General features: G+C 53.2%; 1 protein-coding gene across 2 annotated transcripts in view; it reads left to right on the top strand.

The window, feature by feature from the left end:
• Window positions 1-9,645, top strand: part of bgnb (biglycan b) — a 119,943-nt gene extending 110,298 nt beyond the window's left edge. For both annotated transcript variants that reach the window (XM_072487928.1, XM_072487927.1), the window contains exon 8: window positions 1,965-9,645. In XM_072487928.1, the coding sequence (XP_072344029.1) occupies window positions 1,965-2,162 (198 nt within the window). In that variant the 3' untranslated portion in view covers window positions 2,163-9,645. The remainder of the gene's footprint in view (window positions 1-1,964) is intronic.
• Window positions 9,646-27,890: the final 18,245 nt, after the last annotated feature.

The raw sequence follows: 27,890 nt of genomic DNA, 5'->3' as shown, positions 1-27,890 counted from the left end.
CCCACATTCGCCGTGAGACTGCGGCTGACCCCCTGCTACAACGTGTGATGCGCCACATGACTGACGGATGGCTCAAGGGACAATGCCCGCAGTTCTATTATATTTGAGACGATCTGGCAGTAGTCGATGGTGTCCTCCTGAAGCTGGACCGCATCGTGATCCCACACAGCATGCATCGCCTGGTTTTAGAGCAGCTGCACGAGGGCCATCTTGGCGTGGAGAAGTGCCGACGGAGGGCCCGAGAGGCTGTGTACTGGCCCGGCATCGATGAGGACATCGCCAACACAGTGCTCAACTGCCCCACCTGTCAGCGGTTCCAGCCGGCCCATCCACGTGAGACCCTACAGCCCCATGAGTTGGTCACGTCCCCTTGGTCTAAGGTCGGCGTTGACCTGTTCCATGCGCTCGGCAGGGACTATGTTCTGATTGTAGACTATTTTTCGAACTACCCGGAGGTCGTACGCCTGCACGACATCACATCATCGACGGTCATCTGTGCCTGCAAGGAGACCTTTGCTCGTCACGGCATCCCACTCACTGTGATGTCGGACAATGGCCCCTGCTTCGCGAGCCAGGAATGGTCCAACTTTGCCAGGAGGTACAACTTTGTACACGTGACGTCCAGTCCCCTGTACCCCCAATCCAACGGCAAAGCAGAAAAGGACGTCCACATCGTCAAACGGCTCCTCTGCAAGGCTGCCGATGCAGGATCCGACTTCCACCTCGCCCTGCTGGCCTATCGCTCGGCCCCACTCTCCACGGGCCTGTCGCCAGCCCAGCTGCTCATGGGTCACACCCTCAGGACCACGGTGCCGTCCATTCACGTCCCAGACCTCGACCACGTTCCGGTCCTTCAGCGGATGCAACAGTCTCGTGCACAACACAAGGCGGCGCATGACGCTCGGGCGACTGATCTCCCTGCTCTGGCGCCGGATGACAACGTCCACATCCATCTTCCGGAGGGTGGCTGGTCTGCGACTGCTGTGGTTCTTCGGCAGGTGTCTCCCCGCTCGTTCCTGGTTCGTCTGCCAGATGGTTCCATTCGCCGTTGCAATCGGCGTGCCCTTCGTCTGGCTCCATGCTCGCTCCGCGATCCTCCACCGGTGCCACGCCCTCCTGTTGTCCCGTCCTGGACTTTGTAGAGCTTTCGGATACTCTGCATCCTCCTGACTTGGCCGTGGCCCAGCCCGATCCTCAGCCGGTGGCTCCTGACCCACCCTTGAGGCGGTCAACCCGAATTCGTCACCCACCTCAGAGACTTGATTTCTGAGCCTTACAATGTTGGACTCAATGCTTTGTTCTTTCATCCTGTTTCAGCATTTCTCTAGTTTGTTTATAGCATTCGTTATTAGTTTTGTTGTTGGTGTAACACCTTGTTTTTCTTTTCTCTGCACCAGGCACCTTCCCGTGTGTATAGACTAGCCTCATGTACATAGTTATGTAAATACTGCACACACATGGTTAGATACACTCATTACACGTTATTTATTCTCACATAGGCACATGTTCTTTGTAAAAAAGGGGGGATGTCATAATATACATCAGTACTTTATGGTGCAGACACACACTGACACACTGATGGACATGCAGTGGGACCAATCAGCATACACAACACCGCGGCCAATCACCAGTGAGAGCACAAGCATTATAAAGACAGGGGACAGGAGAGTTCCCGCTCATTCTAGCAGCAGCCACCTCAGAGCACAGAGCTCACAGCCTGCAACACAGACATTCACCATGTGCTGAGTGCCTGACCATAGCTAGTGATAGGAAAGGGTCCACAGTTAAGCTGGTATTGCTTCTACCCACGTTTACAGTATGTTAGCATAGTTGAACGATTAATAAAATAGCGCTACACCACTTCCAGCACTGTTGGCTTGTTTGTGAACCAGGACACCCAACACGACCGTTCCGCCGCAGAGACAGCTCCCGGATCTTGACGTTTCTGCTTCTGTCTTTCCCAGGTGGTGTACCTTCATTCCAACAACATCTCACAAGTGGCCGTCAATGACTTTTGCCCCGCAGGGTTTGGCTTCAAGAAGGTGTTTTATCACGGCATCAGCCTCTTCGACAACCCCGTCAACTATTGGGATGTTCAGCCAGCCGCCTTCCGCTGTGTCACTGACCGCATGGCAATTCAATTTGGCAACTATCGGAAGTAGCTTGCGTCAGAATCTCTTCCCCCCCCCCCTTCGAAACAAAATGGATTTATGAAACTGAAATTGTAAAAAGGAGATTTTTTTAAACTTTTCACGCACGCCTCTTCCGCACCCTCTCCTCTCTCTCTCTCCCTCTCTCCTTCCCTCCCTCTTCTCTCTCTCCTTCCCTCCTATCTCTCTCTTCTCTCTCCCTCTCTCACCCTTCCCTTCATCACAGCACTCTCTCCTTCGCTCCTCCCTCTTCTCTTTCCCCTTCCCTCCCCCCTCCCTCTTCTCCCTCCCTCTCTCACCCTTCCCTTCATCACAGCACTCTCTCCTTCGCTCCTCCCTCTTCTCTTTCCCCTTCCCTCCCCCCTCCCTCTTCTCCCTCCCTCTCTCACCCTTCCCTTCATCACAGCACTCTCTCCTTCGCTCCTCCCTCTTCTCTTTCCCCTTCCCTCCTACCTCCCTCTTCTCCCTCCCTCTCTCACCCTTCCCTTCATCACAGCACTCTCTCCTTCGCTCCTCCCTCTTCTCTTTCCCCTTCCCTCCTACCTCCCTCTTCTCCCTCCCTCTCTCACCCTTCCCTTCATCACAGCACTCTCTCCTTCGCTCCTCCCTCTTCTCTTTCCCCTTCCCTCCTACCTCCCTCCCTCTCTCACCCTTCCCTTCATCACAGCACTCTCTCCTTCGCTCCTCCCTCTTCTCTTTCCCCTTCCCTCCTACCTCCCTCTTCTCCCTCCCTCTCTCACCCTTCCCTTCATCACAGCACTCTCTCCTTCGCTCCTCCCTCTTCTCTTTCCTTTCCACCTGCCTCCCTCTCTCACCCTTCCCTTCATCAAAGCACTCTCTCCTTCCCTCCCTCCATCTATCTCTCCTCACCTCCCTCTATCTCTGTCCCTCACTCCTACCCTCCATTGCCACAATCTCTCCTTCCTTCCCTCCTCCATCTCTCCTTCCCCCCTCCATCTCTCCTTCCCCCTCCATCTCTCTCTCGCCCCTTCTCTCCATTGTCACACTCTTTTGCTTCCACTCCTCTATCTCCTCTTCATTTCATTCTTCTCTCTGTCCTTATCTCTATCTCTCTGTCTCTCTCTCGCTCTTCACTCATGCTCTCACTCTCTCCATCCCTCCATCCCTCCCTTTTTCTCCTTCCCTCCTTTCCACCCTTGCCCCTGCCATCACTCCATTTCCCCTTCCCTCCATCCCCACTCTCTCTTTCCCTCTCGTACTGTCACTCTCCCCCTCACTTTCATTCCCTCTCTCCCTCGCCCACTCCTCCCCTCCATCTTTCTCTCTTCTTCCCTCCTTCCTTTCACCCCTTTCTCTCTTCTGCCCTCCATCTCTTCCTCTCTCTCTCTCCTTCCCCCTATTCCACCCTCTCACTCACCCTCCATGCTACCATCCCACTACCCCCCGTCCCATCCAGGTGTGCTCTCTCTCTCTTTCTTCCTCTCTGCCTCCCTCACTCTCTCTTTTTCTCTCTCTGTTTCTCTCTCTCACTCTCTCTCTCTATTGCTCCATCTCTCATTCCTTTTCCCCCTTTCCCGCTCTTGCCCTCTAACCAACCCCCTCCTCTCTTCCTAAACCCCGTACACAACACCCCCCCCCCCCCCCCCCCACCCCCCCACACTGGCAATAAGGGACCAGGACAGTGATTGGGTGACGGAATGGGATTGACAATGTCGGTCCTGATACGGAAACAAAGCACCTTGATTTTTGACAAGAATCCCATTCACCGTCTCTCCCTCTGTCTCCATCGCCTGGACAACTTCCCCACCTCAAAGTGCTGAAGACCTGTCCCCAGGGCAAAGCAGCTCCCCCGCCCTCCCGCTCGATCGACACACTAACCCCCACCTTCAACACCCACCCCCTCCACCCACCGACGCACAGCGGCAGCCGTGTGCACCGTCTACAAGATGCACTGCGGCCACTCGCCAAGGCTCCTTCGACAAGCGCCGCCCAAACCCACCACCTCTACCCCCGAGAAGAACGAGGGCAGCAGACGCCATGGGGAACACCCGCACCCTTTAATATCCCACCCAGTCTAATCCCACTCTCCCCTCACTCCCCGCACCCTTTAATTTCCCACCAAGTCTAATCACACTCTCCCACTCACTCCCCACACCCTTTAATATCCCACCCAGTCTAATCCCACTCTCCCCCTTACTCCCCGCACCCTTTAATATCCCACCCAGTCTAATCCCACTCTCCCCCTCACTCCCCGCACCCTTTAATATCCCACCCAGTCTAATCCCACTCTCCCCCTCACTCCCCGCACCCTTTAATATCCCACCCAGTCTAATCCCACTCTCCCCCTCACTCCCCACACCCTTTAATATCCCACCCAGTCTAATCCCACTCTCACCCTCACTCCCCACACCCTTTAATATCCCACCCAGTCTATTCCCACTCTCTCCCTCACTCCCCACACCCTTTAATATCCCACCCAGTCTAATCCCACTCTCCCCCTCACTCCCCGCACCCTTTAATATCCCACCCAGTCTAATCCCACTCTCCCCCTCACTCCCCGCACCCTTTAATATCCCTCCCAGTCTAATCCCACTCTCCCCCTCACTCCCCACACCCTTTAATATCCCACCCAGTCTAATCCCACTCTCCCCCTCACTCCCCACACCCTTTAATATCCCACCCAGTCTAATCCCACTCTCACCCTCACTCCCCACACCCTTTAATATCCCACCCAGTCTATTCCCACTCTCTCCCTCACTCCCCACACCCTTTAATATCCCACCCAGTCTAATCCCACTCTCCCCTTCACTCCCCGCACCCTTTAATATCCCACCCAGTCTAATCCCACTATCCCCTCACTCCCCGCACCCTTTAATATCCCACCCAGTCTAATCCCAATCTCCCCCTCACTCCCCGCACCCTTTAATATCCCACCCAGTCTAATCCAACTCTCCCCTCACTCCCCGCACCCTTTAATATCCCACCCAGTCTAATCCCAATCTCCCCCTCACTCCCCGCACCCTTTAATATCCCACCCAGTCTAATCCCACTCTCCCCCTCACTCCCCGCACCCTTTAATATCCCACCCAGTCTAATCCCACTCTCCCCCTCACTCCCCACACCCTTTAATATCCCACCCAGTCTAATCCCACTCTCCCCCTCACTCCCCGCACCCTTTAATATCCCACCCAGTCTAATCCCACTCTCCCCCTCACTCCCCGCACCCTTTAATATCCCACCCAGTCTAATCCCACTCTCCCCCTCACTCCCCGCACCGTTTAATATCCCACCCAGTCTAATCCCACTCTCCCCCTCACTCCCCGCACCCTTTAATATCCCACCCAGTCTAATCACACTCTCCCTCTCACTCCCCGCACCCTTTAATATCCCACCCAGCCTAACCCCACTCTCCCCCTCACTCCCCGCACCCTTTAATATCCCACCCAGTCTAATCCCACTCTCCCCCTCACTCCCCGCACCCTTTAATATCCCACCCAGTCTAATCCCACTCTCCCCCTCACTCCCCGCACCCTTTAATATCCCACCCAGTCTAATCCCACTCTCACCCTCACTCCCCACACCCTTTTATATCCCACCCAGTCTAATCCCACTCTCCTCCTCACTCCCCACACCCTTTAATATCCCACCCAGTCTAATCCTACTCCCTCCCTCACTCCCCGCACCCTTTAATATCCCACCCAGTCTAATCCCACTCTCCCCCTCACTCCCCGCACCCTTTAATATCCCACCCAGTCTAATCCCACTCTCCCCCCTCACTCCCCGCACCCTTTAATATCCCACCCAGTCTAATCCCACTCTCCCCTCACTCCCCACAACCTTTAATATCCCACCTAGTCCTATCCCACTCTACCCTCACTCCCTGCACCCTTTAAGATCCCACCCAGCCTAATCCCACTCTCCCCTTCGCTCCCTGCACCCTTTAATATCCCACCCAGCATAATCCCACTCTCCCCCTCACTCCCCACACCCTTTAATATCCCATCCAATCTAATCCCACTCTCCCACCTCGCTCCCCATACCTTTTAATATCCCACCCAGTCTAATCCCACTCTCCCCCCCCACTCCCCGCACCCTTTAATATTCCACCCAGTCTAATCCCACTCTCCTCCCTCGCTCCCCACACCCTTTAATATCCAACCGAATCTAATCCCACTTATCCCCTCACTCCCCACACCCTTTAAAATCCAACCGAGTCTAATCCCACTCCCCCCTCACTCCCCGCACCCTTTAATATCCCACCCAGTCTAATCCTACTCTCCCCTCACTCCCTGCACCCTTTAATATCCCACCCAGTCTAATCCCAATCTCCCCCTCACTCCCTGCACCCTTTAATATCCCACCCAGTCTAATCCCACTCTCCCCCTCACTCCCCACACCCTTTAATATCCCACCCAGTCTAATCCCAATCTCCCCCTCACTCCCTGCACCCTTTAATATCCCACCCAGTCTAATCCCAATCTCCCCCTCACTCCCTGCACCCTTTAATATCCCACCCAGTCTAATCCCAATCTCCCCCTCACTCCCTGCACCCTTTAATATCCCACCCAGTCTAATCCTACTCTCCCCTCACTCCCTGCACCCTTTAATATCCCACCCAGTCTAATCCTACTCTCCCCTCACTCCCTGCACCCTTTAATATCCCACCCAGTCTAATCCTACTCTCCCCTCACTCCCTGCACCCTTTAATATCCCACCCAGTCTAATCCCACTCTCCCCCTCACTCTCCGCACTCTTTAATATCCCACCCAGTCTAATCCCACTCACCCCCTCACTCCCCACACCCTTTAATATCCCACCCAGTCTTATCCCACTCTCCCCTCACTCCCCGCACCCTTTAATATCCCACCCAGTCTAATCCCACCATCCCCTTCACTCCCCGCACCCTTTAATATCCCACTCAGTCTAATCCCACTCTCCTCCTCACTCCCCGCACCCTTTAATATCCCACCAGGTCTAATCCCACTCTCCCCCTCACTCCCCACACCCTTTAATATCCCACCCAGTCTAATCCCACTCTCCCCCTCACTCCCCGCACCCTTTAATATCCCACCCAGTCCAATCCCACTCTCCCCTCACTCTCCACACCCTTTAATATCCCACCCAGTCTAATCCCACTCTCCCCTCACTCCCCGCACCCTTTAATATCCCACCCAGTCTAATCCCACTCTCCCCCTCACTCCCCACACCCTTTAATATCCCACCCAGTCTAATCCCACTCTCCCCTCACTCCCCGCACCCTTTAATATCCCACCCAGTATAATCCCACTCTTCCCCTCACTCCCCACACCCTTTAATATCCCACCCAGTCTAATCCCACTCTCCCCTCACTCCCCAAACCCTTTAATATCCCACCCAGTCTAATCCCACTCTCCCCCTCACTCCCCGCACCCTTTAATATTCTACAATTGCAGGAATCTGAATGGTGAACTGGTTCTCAAACAAAACATATTATCTCGTGGGTAAGATGCCTCCATGAATGTATTAAACTGTATAATTAATTTCTTCATCACTAAACTCTGTATCAACCAACATTTACATGGATTCGATACACGACACCAAAAACGCAAGCCACAATCTCCCCAGTGTCAGTACTGAGGGAGCACCACACTGTCGGAGGGTCAGTGCTGAGGGAGCACCGCACTGTCGGAGGGTCAGTGCTGTGGGAGCGCCGCACTGTCGGAGGGTCAGTGCTGAGGGAGTGCCGCACTGTGGGAGGGTCAGTGCTGAGGGAGCACCGCACTGTCGGAGGGTCAGTGCTGAGGGAGCGCCGCACTGTCGGACGGTCAGTGCTGAGGGAGCACCGCACTGTCGGAGGGTCAGTGCTGAGGGAGTGCCGCACTGTGGGAGGGTCAGTGCTGAGGGAGCACCGCACTGTCGGAGGGTCAGTGCTGAGGGAGTGCCACACTGTCAGAGGGTCAGTGCTGAGGGAGTGCCACACTGTGGGAGGGTCAGTGCTGAGGGAGCACCGCACTGTCGGAGGGTCAGTGCTGAGGGAGTGCCGCACTGTCGGAGGGTCAGTGCTGAGGGAGTGCCGCACTGTCGGAGGGTCAGTGCTGAGGGAGTGCCGCACTGTCGGAGTGTCAGTGCTGAGGGAGTGCCGCACTGTCGGAGGGTCAGTGCTGAGGGAGAGAGAGGCCAAGAGGCAGAGAGAAAGAACGAGACGAAGAACAGAAATTGGGAACTCTCTCTCCAACTAACAAAAACTCAGAAACGGGAACGAGTGGGATGAATGGAGTTAATATATAGATCATCTGGGATGTGAATTGAATGTAAGGACAGGCGGGAGAGGGGCTGAATGGCCCCCTTCTGTTTCTATGTCATGAGAGGGCGAGAGATAGAGAGAGGAAACAAGGGACAATCAGTTACCTACGAGGTAGGTGGCCTGCAGGCTGAGGAAGAGAGAGAAAAGGTGAGGAGAGGTTTTCGCAAGTTCATGAGCAGGCAACTGGAGAGGCCCCATTTTTTCACGAGTGTGGTACCATCGCAGCTGAGGTACGAGGGAGATGGCCTGTAAACAAAGGCTTAAATTCGCGGCTGGGCTAGCAGGGATGGGTTTGTGTGAAAAACGATTCTTAGATCAGGTGAGGGAGCGCTGCACTGTGGGAGGGTCAGTGCTGAAGGAGCACTGCACTGTCAGAGGGTCAGTACTGAGGGAGCGTCGCACTGTCGGAGGGTCAGTGCCGAAGGAGTGCGAGGTCACAGTGGTTTCCCCAGTTTCCCCAGCGGAGGGACGGGGGTTGGGGAGGGGAGAGCGGGGGGGTGGCGGGAGCTGGTGACATTAACCCCTCGGCCTGCATCACTGCCAAGAAGAAACACACGCTCGGTGGTGGTGGGGGGGGCGGGGGGATCACTTCTCACGTCTGTGGCACCTTGTGAAATTGCCAATCCCGACCTGCAGGCAGAGACCTTAACCAGCTGCGAGGCACGTCTGGGGATGTCCGAAACTTGGAAACGGGCCCGGTCGAAGGCTTTGCTTTCCGGCCTTAGCCTGGACGCATTTCCTCTGGCACGGTTCGCCGGGAGGGTGGGGTTGGAGGGCTGCTGGGGTGGAGGGGGAGGGGAGTGGGGAGTGGGTGGGGGTGGTGTGCTCATTGGAGAGCGAGGGGAGAGGATTGCTGGACAGCCCACCTGCTCACCTGAGAGAATTTACAGATTGGCTTTGATTCGACGGAAATGTCACGCGCGCTGCCGTCTCACGATACGGTTAATGGCGGAGATCGATTCTTCTGAAGTCTTAATGTTCCGTTTCTCAATTTGTATCCCCATGTGCTTGAATTTTCCTTAAATTTTACTGGGAAAGCTTTTATGTTACTCATAGATATGGTACTTTTCCTATCTCGCACAGCCCAAGGTTTAAATGCAGATCAAAATATACAAGATTCCTTTAAGATAGATTGTGTGCATCACCGCGGGACTGCGTGGGTTTAATAAGCGAGTCATCTGTGGTATATCAAAGTCTCTTCATCAATGTAATAAGTGTAATTAAAAATGGCAGTGCCAGCTATCTCGATGACACAGGAGCGATGAGATATTATTCAATAAGTGACCATCGCGCTCGCGCACGCTCCCGGACGTACTGTTGTCAAAGCCCATCCTCCAGAATTTACACTTCCCTGGCAGTACTGAGGGAGCGCCGCACTGTCGGAGGGTCAGTGCTGAGGTAGCGCCGCACTGTCGGAGGGTCAGTGCTGAGGGAGCGCCGCACTGTCGGAGGGTCAGTGCTGAGGGAGCGCCGCACTGTCGGAGGGTCAGTGCTGAGGGAGCGCCGCACTGTGGGAGGGTCAGTGCTGAGGGAGCGCCGCACTGTCGGAGGGTCAGTACTGAGAGAGCGCCGCACTGTCTGGGACACAACACATCTGCAAAATTAAAATCACTTGAAAGCAACCTTGTGCTCAGGCTGACGATCACATTGGCCCTCAGCAGAACCACATTATGTATGCGATTGGCAATGACATGTTTATAAAACGGGGAAATACTGAACAGCGACTGGGAATGAAACATCGCTGGGACCAGGTGTATGTTTCAGGTAATTCCCACACTCACCAATGGCAATGTTTGCAGGGATGGTTGGAGGTCACATTGGACAATAATGCGTCCCGAATGGCCAATCTTCAAGCCTTCAGGAGGCAGCCAGTCAGCAGCTCGACGATATTCCCAAGAACCCTCACCCCAGCGGAACGGAACCATCATTCACTCAGAAAATCGGGGATATTTGCAAACTGTCCACATCTGTAACTTCCTCCAGCCCCTACAACCCTCCCTATCTCTGTAACCTCCTCCAGCCCCTACAACCCTCCCTATCTCTGTGACCTCCTCCAGTCCCTACAACCCTCCCTATCTCTGTAACCTCCTCCAGCCCATACAACCTTCCCTATCTCTGTAACCTCCTCCAGCCCATACAACCCTCCCTATCTCTGTAACCTCCTCCAGCCACAACAACCCTCCCTATCTCTGTAACCTCCTCGAGCCCCTACAACCCTCCCTATCTCTGTAACCTCCTCGAGCCCCTACAACCCTCCCTATCTGTGTAACCTCCTCCAGCCCCAACAACCCTCCCTATCTCTGTAACCTCCTCGAGCCCCTACAACCCTCCCTATCTCTGTAACCTCCTCCAGTCCCTACAATACTCCCGATCTCTGTAACCTCCTCCAGCCACTACAATCCTCCCTATCTCTGTAACCTCCTCCAGCCCCTACAACCCTCCCTATCTCTGTAACCTCCTCCAGCCCCTACAACCCTCCCTATCTCTGTAACCTCCTCCAGCCCCTACAACGCTCCCTATCTCTGTAACCTCCTCCAGCCCCTACAACACTCCCTATCTCTGTAACCTCCTCCAGCCCCTACAACCCTCCCTATCTTTGTAACCTCCTCCAGCCCCGCCAACCCTCCATTTCTTTGACCTCCTCCAGCCACTGGTCTAGTGCACGGTCAATTCCAGTCCCACAGGCCCCGGCGGCCCAACATAATTGATTTAACCAATAATTTGTATATTTCCCTGAGATCTTTAACCCTCAATTGCTCCAAAGACTTACAATCACCAGATCTGTCAAAGGGCTTGGACGGGGCAGAGTTTGTAAGGAGCATCCAGGAAGGCTTCGTAAAACAATATGTAGATAGTCCAACTAGGGAAGGGGCTATACTGGACCTGGTGTTGGGGAATGAGCCCGGCCAGGTGGTAGACGTTTCAATAGGGGAGCATTTTGGGAACAGTGACCACAAGTCAGTAAGTTTTAAAGTGCTGGTGGACAAGGATAAGAGTGGTCCTAGGGTGAATGTGCTAAATTGGAGGAAGGCTAATTATAATAATATTAGGCGGGAACTGAAGAACCTAGATTGGGGGCGGATGTTTGAGGGTAAATCAACATCTGACATGTGGGAGGCTTTCAAGTGTCAGTTGAAAGGAATTCAGGACCGGCATGTTCCTGTGAGGAAGAAGGATAAATATGGCAAATTTCAGGAACCTTGGATAACGAGAGATATTGTAGGCCTCGTCAAAAAGATAAAGGAGGCATTTGTCAGGGCTAGAAGGCTGGGAACAGACGAAGCCTGTGTGGAATATAAGGAAAATAGGAAGGAACTCAAGCAGGGAGTCAGGAGGGCTAAAAGAGGTCACGAAAAGTCATTGGCAAATAGGGTTAAGGAAAATCCCAAGGCTTTTTACACGTACAGAAAAAGCAAGAGGGTAGCCAGGGAAAGGGTTGGCCCACTGAAGGATAGGCAAGGAAATCTATGTGTGGAGCCAGAGGAAATGGGCGAGGTACCAAATGAATACTTTGCATCAGTATTCACCAAAGAGAAGGAATTGGTGGATGTTGAATCTGGAGAAGGATGTGTAGATAGCCTGGGTCACATTGAGATCCAAAAAGTCGAGGTGTTGGGCATCTTGAAAAATATTAAGGTTGATAAGTCCCCAGGGCCTGATCGGATCTACCCCAGAATACTGAAGGAGGCTGGAGAGGAAATTGCTGAGGCCTTGACAGAAACCTTTGGATCCTCACTGTCTTCGGGTGATGTCCCGGAGGACTGGAGAATAGCCAATGTTGTTCCTTTGTTTAAGAAGGGTAGCAAGGATCATCCAGGGAACTACAGGCCGGTGAGCCTTAAGTGAGTGGTAGGGAAATTACTGGAGAGAATTCTTTGAGACAGGATCTATTCCCATTTGGAAGCAAATGGACGTATCAGCGAGAGGTAGCACGGTTTTGTGAAGGGGAGGTCGTGTCTCACTAACTTAATAGAGTTTTTCGAAGAGGTCACAAAGATGATTGATGTAGGTAGGGCAGTGGATGTTGTCTATATGGACTTCAGTAAGGCCTTTGACAAGGTCCCTCAGGGCAAACTGGTACAAAAAGTGAAGTCACACGCGATCAGTACTGAGCTGGCAAGATGGATACAGAACTGGCTAGGTCATAGAAGGCAGAGAGTGGCAATGGAAGGATGCTTTTCTGATTGGAGGGCTGTGACTAGTGGTGTTCCGCAGGGATCAGTGCTGGGACCTTTGCTGTTCGTAGTATATATAAATGAATTGGAGGAAAATGTAACTGGCCTGGTTAGTAAGTTTTCAGATGACACAAAGGTTGGTGGAATTGCGGATAGCGATGAGGACTGTCAGAAGATACAGCAGGATTTAGATTGTTTGGAGACTTGGGCGGAGAGATGGCAGATGGAGTTTAATCCGGACAAATGTGAGTTAATGCATTTTGGAAGGTCTAATGCAGGTAGGAAATATACAGTGAATGGTAGAACCCTCAAGAATATTGACAGTCAGAGAGATCTAGGAGTACAGGTCCACAGGTCACTGAAAGGGGCAACACATGTGGAGAAGGTAGTCAAGAAGGCATACGGCATGCTTGCCTTCATTGGCCGGGGCATTGAATATAAGAATTGGCAAGTCATGTTGCAGCTGTATAGAACCTTAGTTAGGCCACACTTGGAGTATAGTGTTCAATTCTGGTTGCCACACTACCAGAAAGATGCGGAGGATTTAGAGAGAGCACAGAAGAGATTTACCAGGATGTTGCCTGGTATGGAGGGCATTAGCTATGAGGAGCGGGTGAATAAACTCGGTTTGTTCTCACTGGAACGACGGAGGTCTACAAAATTATGAGGGGCATAGACAGAGTGGATAGTCAGAGGCTTTCCCCCAGGGTAGAGGGGTCAATTACTAGGGGGCATAGGTTTAAGGTGCGAGGGGCAAGGTTTCGAAGAGATGTACGAGGCAAGTTTTTTACACAGAGGGTAGTGGGTGCCTGGAACTCGCTGCCGGAGGAGGTGGTGGAAGCAGGGACGATAGTGACATTTAAGGGGCACCTTGAGAAATACATGAATAGGATGGGAATAGAGGGACACGGACCCAGGAAGTGTAGAATATTTTAGTTTAGACGGGCAGCATGGTCGGCACGGGCTTGGAGGGCCGAAGGGCCTGTTCCTGTGCTGTACATTTCTTTGTTCTTTGTTCAGTCAATAAAACATAAAAGAACTGTCCATTTACGAGAAGGGATAATGACTTCCGGTGGCGGCCATGGAGGAGTGGGTCGCGCATTCGGCAGCTCCCGTCTGGATTGGACTCCCGGACCTTTTTTCAGGAGTTTTCACGGACCTTTGAGCAGTTCCTTCGGGGCTGCTTTGCTTATCTTAAAAAGGACATGCTGGCCCCCGATGAAGGCATCAACAGACCAAATGACCGCAACTCAGGCGACACAAGGGACCGCGATTCAGGAGATGGAGAAAAAGCTACCCGACCAGGAGGACGAGTTGGCCGTTTTGGCCCTTAAGGTGGGGGCGCAGGATGCCCTCCACAAGAAGGGGCAGGAGAGGCTGGAGGACCTAGAAAACAGGTCCAGGAGGCAGAACCTGAGAGTTGTGGGCCTCCCCGAAGGTGTGGAGGGGTCGGATGCGGGAGCGGGGAGACGTTGATAGGGAGGGGGGGGGGTTATCCCTCGACCCCCTGGAGCTGGACGGGGCGCACAGAGCCCTCGCAAGGAAGCCCAAGGCGAATGAACCGCCGAGGGCCACGGTGGTGAGATTTCATCGCTTCTCGGACGAGGAACATGTCTTGCGTCGGGCTTAGTGCGATCTTCCGGGAAGTTGGAGCCTTGGTTCAACAAGTGTCTCCTCACGGGGCAACGTTAGAGTCTTCTGATTATTTTTTGTTTCGTATTACTATTTACTCACTGGGGCTGGAGAGGGAATTTAATTGGTTTATTCATGTGGGGAGGGGGGTCCGGACAATGAGGCGGCAGCCTGATCGGCGCCGGGGGCGGGAGCTGCCGGGGTCAGCTGACTCTCGGGAGTATAGTGGGGGGTGAGCAAGTGCTCAGCTGGTGCTTGGCGGACAGGGTTTGGGTCGTGGGGCCGTTGGGGGGGGGGGGGGGGGGTGCTGCTTTGCTGACAGAGGGGGTATCAATTGAGGGGTACCAATTGAGGGTCGGGGTCGGTGGCTCCCTGTGGGGACGCTCGAGGAAGCGAGGGGGCGGGCTCGAGGTTGGCCAAAAAAAGGGCGATGGCTAGTCGGCAGGTGGTGGGGGGGGGGGGGGGGGGGGTGTCAGCCCCCCGTCCAGGCTGATCACGTGGAATGTGAGGGGTTTGAATGGGCCGGTCAAAAGAGCGCGCGTGTTCGCGCATCTAACGGGGTTAAAGGCAGGCGTAGCAATGCTTCAGGAGACACATCTAAAGCTCGCAGATCACACGAGATTGAGAAAGGGATGGGGTAGGCCAGGTGTTCCATTCAGGGCTGGATTCGAAGACCAGGGGGGGGTAGCAATTCTGATCAGTAAGTGTGTGGCATTCAAGGCTGGGAGAATTGTGGCAGGTATTTGGGACAATTGCTTCACAGCTCCAGGGTCCCAGGTTCGATTCCCGGCTTGGGTCACTGTCTGTGCGGAGTCTGCACATCCTCCCCGTGTGTGCGTGGGTTTCCTCCGGGAGCTCCGGTTTCCTCCCACAGTCCAAAGAGGTGCAGGTTAGGTGGATTGGCCGTGCTAAATTGCCCTTAGTGTCCAAAATTTCCCTCAGTGTTGGGTGGGTTACTGGGTTATGGGGATAGGGTGGAGGTGTTGACCTTGGGTGCTCTATCCAAGAGCCGGTGCAGACTCGATGGGCCGAATGGCCTCCTTCTACACTGTAAATTCTATGATAAGGGGGGAAGGTATATAATGGTGAGTGGAAAGTGGGAGAGGGTCCGGGTGGTGTTTGGGAACGTCTATGCTCCGAATTGGGATGATGTGGAATTCATGAGACGCATGCTAGGCAAAATCCCGGGCTTAGCGTCACACACCCTGTTCATGGTGGGAGACCTTAACACAGTCATTGACCCTGAGCTGCGCGGGTCGAAGTCCAGGACAGGGAAGCGACCGGCAGTGGCTAAGGAACTGAAGGGTTTTCTGGAGCAGATAGGAAGGGTGGATCCCTGGAGGTTCACCCGGCCGAGAGCGAAGGAGGTCTCTTTTTTTCTCCCACGTTCATAAGGTTTATTCCTGCATAGACTTCTTTGTCTTGAGCAGGGCGTTAATCCCAAAGGGGGCGGGGACAGAATACTCAGCAATCACAGTCTCGGACCATGCCCTGCACTGGGTGGACCTGCGGCTTAGTGAGGAGAGGGGGCAGCGCCCGCTCTGGACACTGGATGTGGGGCTGCTGGCGGACGAAGAGGTTTGCGGGCGGATTAGCAGGAACATCCAGGATTACCTGGAAACAAACGCTACGGGTGAGGTAGCGGCGGCAACGGTCTGGGAGGCTCTGAAGGCGGCTGTCAGAGGGCAGCTCATCTCAATTCGATCCCATCGGGAAAAGAGAGAAAGAGCGGAGAGGGAGAGACTGGCGGAGGAGATACTCCGCGTGGACAGGGGATACGCGGAGGCCCCCCCCGAGGCGGGGCTACTGAGGGAGCGGCGGAGTCTGCAGGCGGAGTTTGAACTGCTGACCGCAGGGAAAGCGGTAGCACAGCTGAGGAAGGGAAGGGGGGCAGTCTGTGAGTACGGGGAGAAAGCGAGCAGAATGCTGGCACACCAACTGCGAAAGAGGGAGGCGGCCAGGGAAATCGGGGGAGTAAAGGTTAAGGAGGGTTACACGGTCTTGGATCCGGGAAGGGGGGGGGGGCGCGGGGTGAACGGAGTCCTTAAGGAGTTCTATAGCAAACTATACGAGTCGGAGCCCCCGGCGGGAGCGGAAGGGATGGGGCAAGTTTTGGACCAGTTGAGGTTTCCAAAGGTGGAAGAGGACCTGGTGGAGGGGCTGGGGGCCCCGATTGAATTTGAGGAGATTATCAAGGGGATAGAGGGCATGCAAGCGGGTAAAGCCCCGGGGCCGGACGGTCACCAGGTAGAATTCTATAAGACATTTTCGGAAATATTGAGCCCACTCCTAATGAGGACCTTCAATGAGGCTGGAGAGAAAGGGACCCTCCCCCCAACAATGTCACAGGCCTTGATATCACTCATTCTTAAACGAGAGAAGGACCCGGAACAATGCGGGTCATATAGCTCTTAAACGTGGATACCAAATTGCTAGCTAATATTCTGGCCACAAGAATTGAGGATTACGTCCCAAGGGTGATAGAGGAAGACCAGACTGGGTTTGTGAGAGGCAGGCAACTCAATACCAATGTCCGGAGACTTTTCATTATTATTATGATGCCCTCAGAGGGAGGGGAGGCGGAGGTGGTAACAGCGATGGGCGCAGAGAAAGCCTTTGACCGGGTGGAGTGGGAGTACCTGTGGGAAACGCTGGGGAGGTTCGGGTTTGGTGAGGGCTTTATTGGCTGGGTGAAATTGCTGTACCAGGCGCCTGTAGCAAGTGTAGGTACAAACCGGCTGAGGTCGGGGTACTTCGAGCTTCACCGGGGAACGAGGCAGGGGCGTCCCCTCTCCCCGTTACTATTTGCGCTAGCTATAGAACCGCTAGCTATGGCGCTCAGAGCCTTGAGGAACTGGCGGGGACTGGTTCAGGGGGGGAGGGGGTGGGACATCGGGTCTCGCTATACGCGGATGATTTGCTCTTGTACATTTCGGACCCGCTGGAGGGGATGGGGGAGGTTCTGCGGATCCTGAGGGATTTTGCTCGTTTTTCAGGGTACAAACTGAACATGGGAAAGAGCGAGTTGTTTGTGATCCAGGCCAAGGGGCAGGCGGAGGGACTGAAAGAGCTGCCGCTCAGGATGGTGGAGAAAAGTTTTCGTTCCCTGGGTGTACAGGTGGCCGGGAAATGGGATGCCCTGCACAGGCTCCACCTGACCCGGTTGGTGGAGCAAATGGAAGGGGACTTTGAAAGTGGGACATGCTCCCGCTGTCACTGGCAGGGAGGGTGCAGACCGGGAAAATGACCGTCCTCCCCAGATTTTTGTTTATCTTTCAGTGCCGCCCTATCTTCATCCCTGAGGCCTTTTTTAAGTGGGTGAGTAGGATCATTTCGGGCTTTGTGTGGGCGAATAAGACCCCACGAGTCAGGAGAATGCTGCTGGTACGCAGTCGGGGTTGGGGGTGGGGGGGGGTTGGCGCTGCCGAACTCTCGCAACTACTACAGGGCGGCCAACATAGCTATGATTAGGAAGTGGGCGATGCGGGGGGGGGGGGGGGGGGGGGGGGGGGGGGAGGCGCGGGAGCAGCTGGACGCGACGTCATGTAAAGGTACTAAGCTGGGAGCTTTGATAAGGGCTCCTTTGCCGTTCTCGCCGACCCGTTACTCCACAAGTCCGGTGGTGTGGGGACACTGCGGATCTCGGGGCAGTGGAGGAGGTACAAGAAGTTGGAGGGAGCTTCGGTCTGGACCCCGATATGCAACAACCACAGGTTTGTCCCGGGTAGGATGGATGGTGGGTTCCAGAGCTGGCAGAGGGCAGGCATCAGAAGGATGGGAGATCTGTTCATAGACGGAAGCTTTCCCAGTTTGAAGGCGCAAGAGGTCAAATTTAATCTGCCGTCAGGAAACGCCTTTAAATATCTGCAAGTACGAGCCTTCCTGAAAAAACAGGTAGCGGCCTTTCCGACGCTGCCGCCACTGAGGATACAGGACAGGGTGGTCTCCGGCACCTGGGTGGGGAGGGGAAGGTGTTGGATATCTACCAGGAAATACAGGAGGCGGAGGAAACCCCAGTGGAGGAGCTCGAGGACAAGTGGGAGGAGGAGCTAGGTGAGGAGTTGGAAGCGGGTCTGTGGGCAGAGGTCGTGGGCAGGGTTAATTCCTCCTCATCATGTGCCAGGCTCAGTCTAATTCAATTTAAGGTGGTCCACCGGGCACACATGACGGCAGCGAGAATGAGCAAGTTCTTTTGGGTATGAGGTGCAAGGGCAGCCCTGCAAACCATGTCCACATGTTTTGGGCACGCCCGGAGCTTAGAGAGTTCTGGCAAGGGTTCGCGAGGGCAATGTCCAAGGTGCTTAGCACACGGGTGGTGCTAAGTCCAGAGATGGCGATCTTTGGAGCATCAGAAGAGTCCGACGTCTTGGCCTTTGCCTCCCTGGTAGCCCGGAGACGGATTTTACTAATGTGGAGGGACCGAAGCCCCCCGAGTGTAGACACCTGGGTGGGGGTGGGGGGCGAGTGCTTCATTGGGATGGTGTGGGAAGACTGGGTCAGGTGGGGTAATGTCTATTTAATTGTTATTGCATATTCTCTTTTTGCACTATGTTAATGTTCACTCGAGTTTGTTTTGTTATTATTGTTACGACTGTTTTATTATGAAAAATTCTGCAAAACCTTAATAAAAATATTGTTTTTAAAAAAGAGAAGATAGAAATATGTAATGATGATAAAAGAACCACAGTCTGCACATCTAATTATTCCCCTAACCTCGTCCCACAAACGCACAAGACAGACACAGAGTGGGGGGGGGGGGGTTAGGGGAGAATAGAGATAACGGGGATTAAACTGGGAATGTGGGCCGGGATTCTCCGCCCCCCCCGCCGGTTGCCGAATTCTCCAGCACCGGATATTCAGCGGAGTTGGGTATCGCGCCGCGCCGGTTGGCGGGCCCCCCCGCACCCCCCCGCCCCCCCCCCCGCGCGATTCTCCGGCCCGGATGGGCTGAAGTCCCGCTGCTAGAATGCCTGTCCCGCCGGCGTGGATTAAACCACCTCCCTTACCGGCAGGACAAGGCGGCGCGGGCGGGCTCCGGGGTCCTGGGGGGGGGGCGCGGGCCGATCTGGCCCCGGGGGGAGCCCCCACGGGGGCCTGGCCTGCGATCGGGGCCCACCGATCCGCGGGCGGGCCTGTGCCGTGGGGGCAGCATGGTAGCATTGTGGATAGCACAATTGCTTCACAGCTCCAGGGTCCCAGGTTCGATTCCCGGCTTGGGTCACTGTCTGTGCGGAGTCTGCACATCCTCCCCGTGTGTGCGTGGGTTTCCTCCGGGTGCTCCGGTTTCCTCCCACAGTCCAAAGATGTGCAGGTTAGGTGGATTGGCCGTGATAAATTGCCCTCAGTGTCCAAAAATGTCCTTAGTGTTGGGTGGGGTTACTGGGTTATGGGGATAGGGTGGAGGTGTTGAGTTTGGGTAGGTGCTCTTTCCAAGCGCCGGTGCAGACTCGATGGGCCGAATGGCCTCCTTCTGCACTGTAAATTCTATGATATGATAATGGTCTATGATATGGCACTCTTTTCCTTCCGCCTTCGCCCCGGTCTCCACCATGGCGGAGGCGGAGGAGACCCCCTCCACTGCGCAGGGATGCCGTGAGCAGCCGCTGACGCTCCCGCACATGCGCCGCCCGGCAAAGTCATTTCCGCACCAGCTGGCGGGGCACCAAAGGCCTTTCCCGCCAGCTGGCGGGGCGGAAATCAGTCCGGCGCGGGCCTAGCCCCTCAAGATGCGGAGAATTCCGCACCTTTGGGGCGGTGCGATGCCGGACTGATTTGCGCCGTTTTTGGCGCCGGTTGGCGGACATCGCGCCGATTGCGGAGAATCCCGCCCGTGATAGGTGAGGGTTTTTGCTGCTGAGGTTGAAGTCTTTGTCGGCATGAGAGTTTAAAGAGTTTAAACCGCTGGCCTTTACTGCAGCTGCTGTGGACGGAACGTCCTCGGGTCAATCTGAGAGAGCGAGAGGTCATTATTTTGCACCTTCAGGCAGAGGCCTATCAGATCAAGAGACCATTGCACTCATCAGCTTCTTAACGCAACTGAAAACTAACTCGGAAAACAGTCATGCAGCGAACGCCGACCAGCTCAGCTGAGGAGGAAATGGGGCCTCCACCTGGGGGCTTGAAAGGGATCCACCCCCTTTATTCAAGGAGCGAGAGAGATCGCACAGCTTTCTTCGGCTCTGTCCCAGTGAAAAACATGAAACCTCAGAGTCAGCCTGCCTTTGCTTACAGAACCTCCTGGAAGAGCCCACACCAATCAGAATCGAGAGCCCATCACAGGCCCGGATTTCAAAAGAGCTGCCAGCCAAGTCCATCAAAATGAGATCACGTGACCCGGCTACATAGCACGCCGGATCGAGCAGTGCGCCTGGGTCAGTTCAGAGAGCAGTTTGCAGTTGGAGGGTTTAAAAAGAGTGCAGTTTAAAAGCAGCCAGCAAGACAGGAATTAAAAAAGACATAATGATCAGACAAGGATTTAAAAGAGGTTCCGTACAGTGTGTGCGAGTGTGTGTGAGAGTGAACTGGTAAATGTGTAAAAGAGTGAGTGATAATGTGCGAGCATGTGTGAGCATGTAAGTGAGCTTGTGTGAGAGTGGATCAGTGAACCTGCGTGTGTGTGAGTGAGTGTGCGCCTCAGTGCATGAGTGAGTGTGTGGGCGTGGGGGTGCGTGAGACTGTGTGCGTAAGGGTGATTGTGTGTGTGTAACTGAGTGAGCTAGCATGTGAGTGAGGGTGTGAGTGAGAGCATGAGTGAGAGTGTGCGGGCGTGTGACTGAGTATGTGAGTGAGGGTGTGAGTGTGTGTGGCTGAGTGAACGAGTGTGTGACTGAGTGAGTGCGTTTGTGAGTGAGTGGGTGTGTGAGTGAGTGTGTGAGCGCGTGAGTATCTGAGTGAGTGAATGAGTGAGTGAGTGAGTGAGTGAAGGAATGAGTGAGTGAGTATGGGATATATCAGAGTGTTACAGTGAGGGGTGTGGGGTATATCAGAGTGTTACAGTGAGGGGTGTGGGGTATATCAGTGTTACAGTGAGGGGTGTGGGATATATCAGAGTGTTACAGTGAGGGGTGTGGGGTATATCAGTGTTACAGTGAGGGGTGTGGGGTATATCAGAGTGTTACAGTGAGAGGTGTGGGGGATATCAGTGTAACAGTGAGGGGTGTGGGGTATATCAGTGTTACAGTGAGGGGTGAGGGGTATATCAGAGTATTACAGTGAGGGGTGTGGGGTACATCAGTGTTAAAGTGAGGGGTGTGGGTATATCAGTGTTACAGTGAGGGGTGTGGGGTATATCAGAGTGTTACAGTGAGCGATGTGGGGTGTATCAGCGTTACAGTGAGGGGTGTGGGGTATATCAGTGTTACAGTGAGGGGTGTGGGTATATCAGTGTTACAGTGAGGGGTGTGGGGTATATGAGTGTTACAGTGAGGGGTGTGGGGTAGATCAGAGTGTTACAGTGAGGGGTGTGGGGTATATCAGAGTGTTATAGTGAGGGGTGTGGGATATACCAGGCTGTTACAGCGAGGGGTGTGGGGTATATCAGAGTGTTACAGTGAGGGGTGTGGGATATATCAGAGTATTACAGTGAGGGGGGTGGGGTATATCAGAGTGTTACAGTGAGGGGTGTGGGATATATCAGAGTGATACAGTGAGAGGTGTGGGTTATATCAGAGTGTTACAGTGAGGGGTGTGGGATATATCAGTGTTACAGTGAGCGATGTGGGATATATCAGTGTTACAGTGAGGGTTGTGGTGTATATCAGAGTGTTACGGTGAGGGGTGTGGGGTATATCAGTGTTACAGTGAGGGGTGTGGGGTATATCAGTGTTACAGTGAGGGGTGTGGGATATATCAGTGTTACGGTGAGGGGTGTGGGGTATATCAGTGTTACAGTGAGGGGTGTGGGATATATCAGAGTGTTACAGTGAGGGGTGGGGTATATAAGTGTGTTACAGTGAGGGATCTGGGATATATCAGTATTAAAGTGAGGGGTGTGGGGTATATCAGAGTGTTACGGTGAGGGGTGTGGGGTATATCAGTGTTACAGTGAGGGGTGTGGGGTATATCAGTGTGTTACGGTGAGGGGTGTGGGGTATATCAGTGTTACAGTGAGGGGTGTGGGGTATATCAGTGTGTTACGGTGAGGGGTGTGGGGTATATCAGTGTTACAGTGAGGGGTGTGGGGTATATCAGTGTTACAGTGAGGGGTGTGGGGTATATCAGAGTGTTACAGTGAGGGGTGTGGGGTATATCAGTGTTACAGTGAGGCGTGTGGGATAGATCGGAGTGTTACAGTGAGGGGTGTGGGGTATATCAGAGTGTTACAGTGAGGGGTGTGGGGTATATCAGTGTTACAGTGAGGGGTGTGGGGTATATCAGAGTGTTACAGTGAGGGGTGTGGGGTATATCAGAGTGTTACAGTGAGGGGTGTGGGGTATATCAGTGTTACAGTGAGGGGTGTGGGGTATATCAGTGTGTTACAGTGAGGGATGTGGGATATATCAGTGTTAAAGTGAGGGGTATGGGGTATATCAGAGTGTTACAGTGAGGGGTGTGGGTATATCAGAGTGTTACAGTGAGGAGTATGGGATATATCAGAGTGTTACAGTGAGGAGCGTGGGATATATAAGAGTGTTAATGTGAGGGGTGTGGGATAGATCAGCGTGTTACAGTGAGGGCTGTGGGGTGTATCAGTGTTACAGTGAGGGGTGTGGGATATATCAGTGTTACAGTGAGGAGTGTGGGGTGTATCAGAGTGTTACAGTGAGGGGTGTGGGGTATATCAGTGTTACAGTGAGGGGTGTGGGGTGTATCAGAGTGTTACAGTGAGGGGTGTGGGATATATCAGAGTGTTACAGTGAGGGGTGTGGGGTATATCAGTGTTACAGTGAGTGCTGTGGGATATATCAGTGTTAAAGCGAGGGGTGTGGGGTGTATCAGAGTGTTACAGTGAGGGGTGTGGGGTATATCAGTGTTACAGTGAGGGGTGTGTGGTGTATCAGAGTGTTACAGTGAGGGGTGTGGGGTATATCAGTGTTACAGTGAGGGGTGTGGGGTATATCAGAGTGTTACAGTGAGGGTTGTGGGGTATATCAGTGTTACAGTGAGGGGTGTGGGGTATACAAGAGTGTTACAGTGAGGGGTGTGGGGTATATCAGAGTGTTACAGTGAGGGTTGTGGGATATATCAGTGTTGCAGTGAGGGGTGTGGGATATATCAGAGCGTTACAGTGAGGGGTGTGGGATATATCAGTGTTACAGTGAGGGGTGTGGTGTATATCAGAATGTTACAGTGAGGGGTGTGGGGTATATCAGAGTGTTACTGTGAGGGATGTGGGATATATCAGTGTTACAGTGAGGGTTGTGGGGTATATCAGAGTGTTACAGTGAGGGGTGTGGGTATATCAGAGTGTTACAGTGAGGGATGTGGGGTATATCAGTGTTACAGTGAGGGGTGTGGGTATATCAGAGTGTTACAGTGTGCGGTGTGGGTATATCAGTGTTACAGTGAGGGGTGGGGTATATCAGAGTGTTACAGTGAGGGGTGTGGGGTATATCAGAGTGTTACAGTGAGGGGTGTGGGATATATCAGAGTGTTACAGTGAGGGGTGTGCGGTATATCAGAGTGTTACAGTGAGGCTGTGGGTATGTCAGAGTGCTACAGTGAGGGGTGTGGGGTATATCAGAGTGTTACAGTGAGGGGTGGGGTATATCAGTGTGTTACAGTGAGGGATGTGGGGTATATCAGAGTGTTACAGTGAGGGGAGTGGGTATATCAGAGTGTTACAGTGAGGAGTGTGGGATATATCAGAGTGTTACAGTGAGGAGCGTGGGATATATAAGAGTGTTAATGTGAGGGGTGTGGGATAGATCAGCGTGTTACATTGAGGGGTGTGGGGTATATCAGTGTTACAGTGAGGTGTGTGGGATATATCAGTGTTACAGTGAGGGGTGTGGGGTGTATTAGAGTGTTACAGTGAGGGGTGTGGGATATATTAGTGTTACAGTGAGGGGTGTGGGGTGTATCATTGTTACAGTGAGGGGTGTGGGATATATCAGTGTTACAGTGAGGGGTGTGGGGTGTATCAGAGTGTTACAGTGAGGGGTGTGGGGTATATCAGTGTTACAGTGAGGGGTGTGGGGTGTATCAGAGTGTTACAGTGAGGGGTGTGGGATATATCAGAGTGTTAGAGTGAGGGGCGTAGCGTATATCAGTGTTATAGAGAGGGGTGTGGGGTATATCGGAGTGTTACAGTGAGAGGTGTGGGGTATATCAGAGTGTTACAGTGAGGGGTGTGGGGTATATCAGAGTGTTACAGTGAGGGGTGTGGGGTATATCAGAGTGTTACAGTGAGGGGTGTGGGGTATATCAGTGATACAGAGAGGGGTGTGGGGTATATCAGAGTGTTACAGTGAGGGGTGTGGGGTATATCAGAGTGTTACAGTGAGGGGTGTGGGGTATATCAGTGATACAGAGAGGGGTGTGGGGTATATCAGAGTGTTACAGTGAGGGGTGTGGGGCATATCAGTGATACAGAGAGGGGTGTGGGGTATATCAGAGTGTTACAGTGAGGGGTGTGGGGTATATCAGAGTGTTACAGTGAGGGGTGTGGGGTATATCAGAGTGTTAGAGTGAGGGGTCTGGGGTATATCAGAGTGTTACAGTGAGGGGTGTGGGGTATATCCGTGTTACAGTGAGGGTTGTGGGGTATATCAGAGTGTTACAGTGAGGGGTGTGCGGTATATCAGTGTTACAGTGAGGCGTGTGGGGTATATCAGTGTTACAGTGAGGGATGTGGGGTATATCAGTGTTACAGTGAGGGGTGTGGGGTATATCAGTGTTACAGTGAGGGGTGTGGGGTATCTCAGAGTGTTACAGTGAGGGGTGTGGGGTATATCAGAGTGTTGTAGTGAGAGGTGTGGGGTATATCAGTGTTACAGTGAGGGGTGTGGGTATATCAGTGTTACAGTGAGGTGTGTGGGTATATCAGAGTGTTACAGTGTGGGGTGTGGGGTATATCAGAGTGTTACAGTGAGGGGTGTGGGTATATCAGAGTTTTAGAGTGAGGGGTGTGGGGTATATCAGTGTGTTTCAGTGAGGGGTGTGGGGTATATCAGTGTTACAGTGAGGGGTGTGGGGAATATCAGAGCGTTACAGTGAGGGGTGTGGGGTATATCAGAGTGTTACAGTGAGGGGTGTGGGTATATCAGAGTGTTACAGTGAGGGGTGTGGGGTATATCAGTGTTACAGTGAGGGGTGTGGGGTATATCAGTGTTACAGTGAGGGGTGTGGGGTATATCAGAGTGTTACAGTGAGGGGTGTGGGATATATCAGAGTGTTACAGTGAGGGGTGAGGGGTATATCAGTGTTACAGTGAGGGGTGTCGGGTATATCAGTGTTACAGTGAGGGTTGTGGGATATATCAGGGTGTTACAGTGAGGGGGTGGGGTATATCAGAGTGTTACAGTGAGCGGTGTGGGGTATGTCAGAGTGTTACAGTGAGGGGTGTGGGGTATATCAGTGTTACAGTGAGGGGGGTGGGATATATCAGAGTGTTACAGTGAAGGGTCTGGGATATATCAGAGTGTTACAGAGAGGAGTGTGGGGTATATCAGAGTGTTACAGTGAGGGGGGGTGGGGTATTTCAGAGTGTTACAGCGAGGGGGGTGGGGTATATCAGAGTATTACAGTGAGGGGTGTGGTGTATATCAGAGTGTTACAGTGAGGGGTGTGGTGTATATCAGTGTTACAGTGAGCGGTGTGGGGTATATCAGAGTGTTACAGAGGGGTGTGGGGTATATCAGAGTGTTACAGTGAGGGGTGTGGGGTATATCAGAGTGTTACAGTGAGGGGTGTGGGGCATATCAGTGTTACAGTGAGGGGTGTGGGGTATATCAGAGTGTTACAGTGAGGGGTGTGGGCTATATCAGTGTGTTAGAGTGAGGGGTGTGGGGTATATCAGAGTGTTACAGTGAGGGGTGTGGGGTATATCAGAGTGTTACAGTGAGGTGTGTGGGGTATATCAGTGTGTTACAGTGAGGGGTGTGGGGTATATCAGAGTGTTACAGTGAGGGGTGTGGGGTATATCATAGTGTTACAGTGAGGGGTGTGGGATATATCCGTGTTACAGTGAGGTGTGTGGGATATATCAGAGTGTTACAGTGAGGGGTGTGGGATATATCAGAGTGTTACAGTGAGTGCGGTGGGGTATATCAGTGTTACAGTGAGGAGTGTGGGGTATATCAGTGTTACAGTGAGGGGTGTGGGGTATATCAGAGTGTTAGAGTGAGGGGTGTGGTGTATATCAGAGTGTTACAGTGAGGGGTGTGGGGTATATCAGAGTGTTACAGTGAGGTGTGTGGGGTATATCAGTGTTACAGTGAGGGGTGTGGGGTATATCAGTGTTACAGTGAGGGGTGTGAGGTGTATCAGAGTGTTAGAGTGAGGGGCGTAGCGTATATCAGTGTTATAGAGAGGGGTGTGGGGTATATCGGAGTGTTACAGTGAGAGGTGTGGGGTATATCAGAGTGTTACAGTGAGGGGTGTGGGGTATATCAGAGTGTTACAGTGAGGGGTGTGGGGTATATCAGAGTGTTACAGTGAGGGGTGTGGGGTATATCAGTGATACAGAGAGGGGTGTGGGGTATATCAGAGTGTTACAGTGAGGGGTGTGGGGTATATCAGAGTGTTACAGTGAGGGGTGTGGGGTATATCAGTGATACAGAGAGGGGTGTGGGGTATATCAGAGTGTTACAGTGAGGGGTGTGGGGCATATCAGTGATACAGAGAGGGGTGTGGGGTATATCAGAGTGTTACAGTGAGGGGTGTGGGGTATATCAGAGTGTTACAGTGAGGGGTGTGGGGTATATCAGAGTGTTAGAGTGAGGGGTCTGGGGTATATCAGAGTGTTACAGTGAGGGGTGTGGGGTATATCCGTGTTACAGTGAGGGTTGTGGGGTATATCAGAGTGTTACAGTGAGGGGTGTGCGGTATATCAGTGTTACAGTGAGGCGTGTGGGGTATATCAGTGTTACAGTGAGGGATGTGGGGTATATCAGTGTTACAGTGAGGGGTGTGGGGTATATCAGTGTTACAGTGAGGGGTGTGGGGTATCTCAGAGTGTTACAGTGAGGGGTGTGGGGTATATCAGAGTGTTGCAGTGAGGGGTGTGGGGTATATCAGTGTTACAGTGAGGGGTGTGGGTATATCAGTGTTACAGTGAGGTGTGTGGGTATATCAGAGTGTTACAGTGTGGGGTGTGGGGTATATCAGAGTGTTACAGTGAGGGGTGTGGGTATATCAGAGTTTTAGAGTGAGGGGTGTGGGGTATATCAGTGTGTTTCAGTGAGGGGTGTGGGGTATATCAGTGTTACAGTGAGGGGTGTGGGGAATATCAGAGCGTTACAGTGAGGGGTGTGGGGTATATCAGAGTGTTACAGTGAGGGGTGTGGGTATATCAGAGTGTTACAGTGAGGGGTGTGGGGTATATCAGTGTTACAGTGAGGGGTGTGGGGTATATCAGTGTTACAGTGAGGGGTGTGGGGTATATCAGAGTGTTTCAGTGAGGGGTGTGGGATATATCAGAGTGTTACAGTGAGGGGTGAGGGGTATATCAGTGTTACAGTGAGGGGTGTCGGGTATATCAGTGTTACAGTGAGGGTTGTGGGATATATCAGGGTGTTACAGTGAGGG

The sequence above is a fragment of the Scyliorhinus torazame genome, chromosome 22, assembly GCF_047496885.1.
Source record: "Scyliorhinus torazame isolate Kashiwa2021f chromosome 22, sScyTor2.1, whole genome shotgun sequence".
Taxonomy (NCBI): Eukaryota; Metazoa; Chordata; class Chondrichthyes; order Carcharhiniformes; family Scyliorhinidae; genus Scyliorhinus; species Scyliorhinus torazame.
The sequence above is the reverse complement of the archived record's forward strand: the minus strand, read 5'-3'. Positions and strand labels throughout refer to the sequence as shown.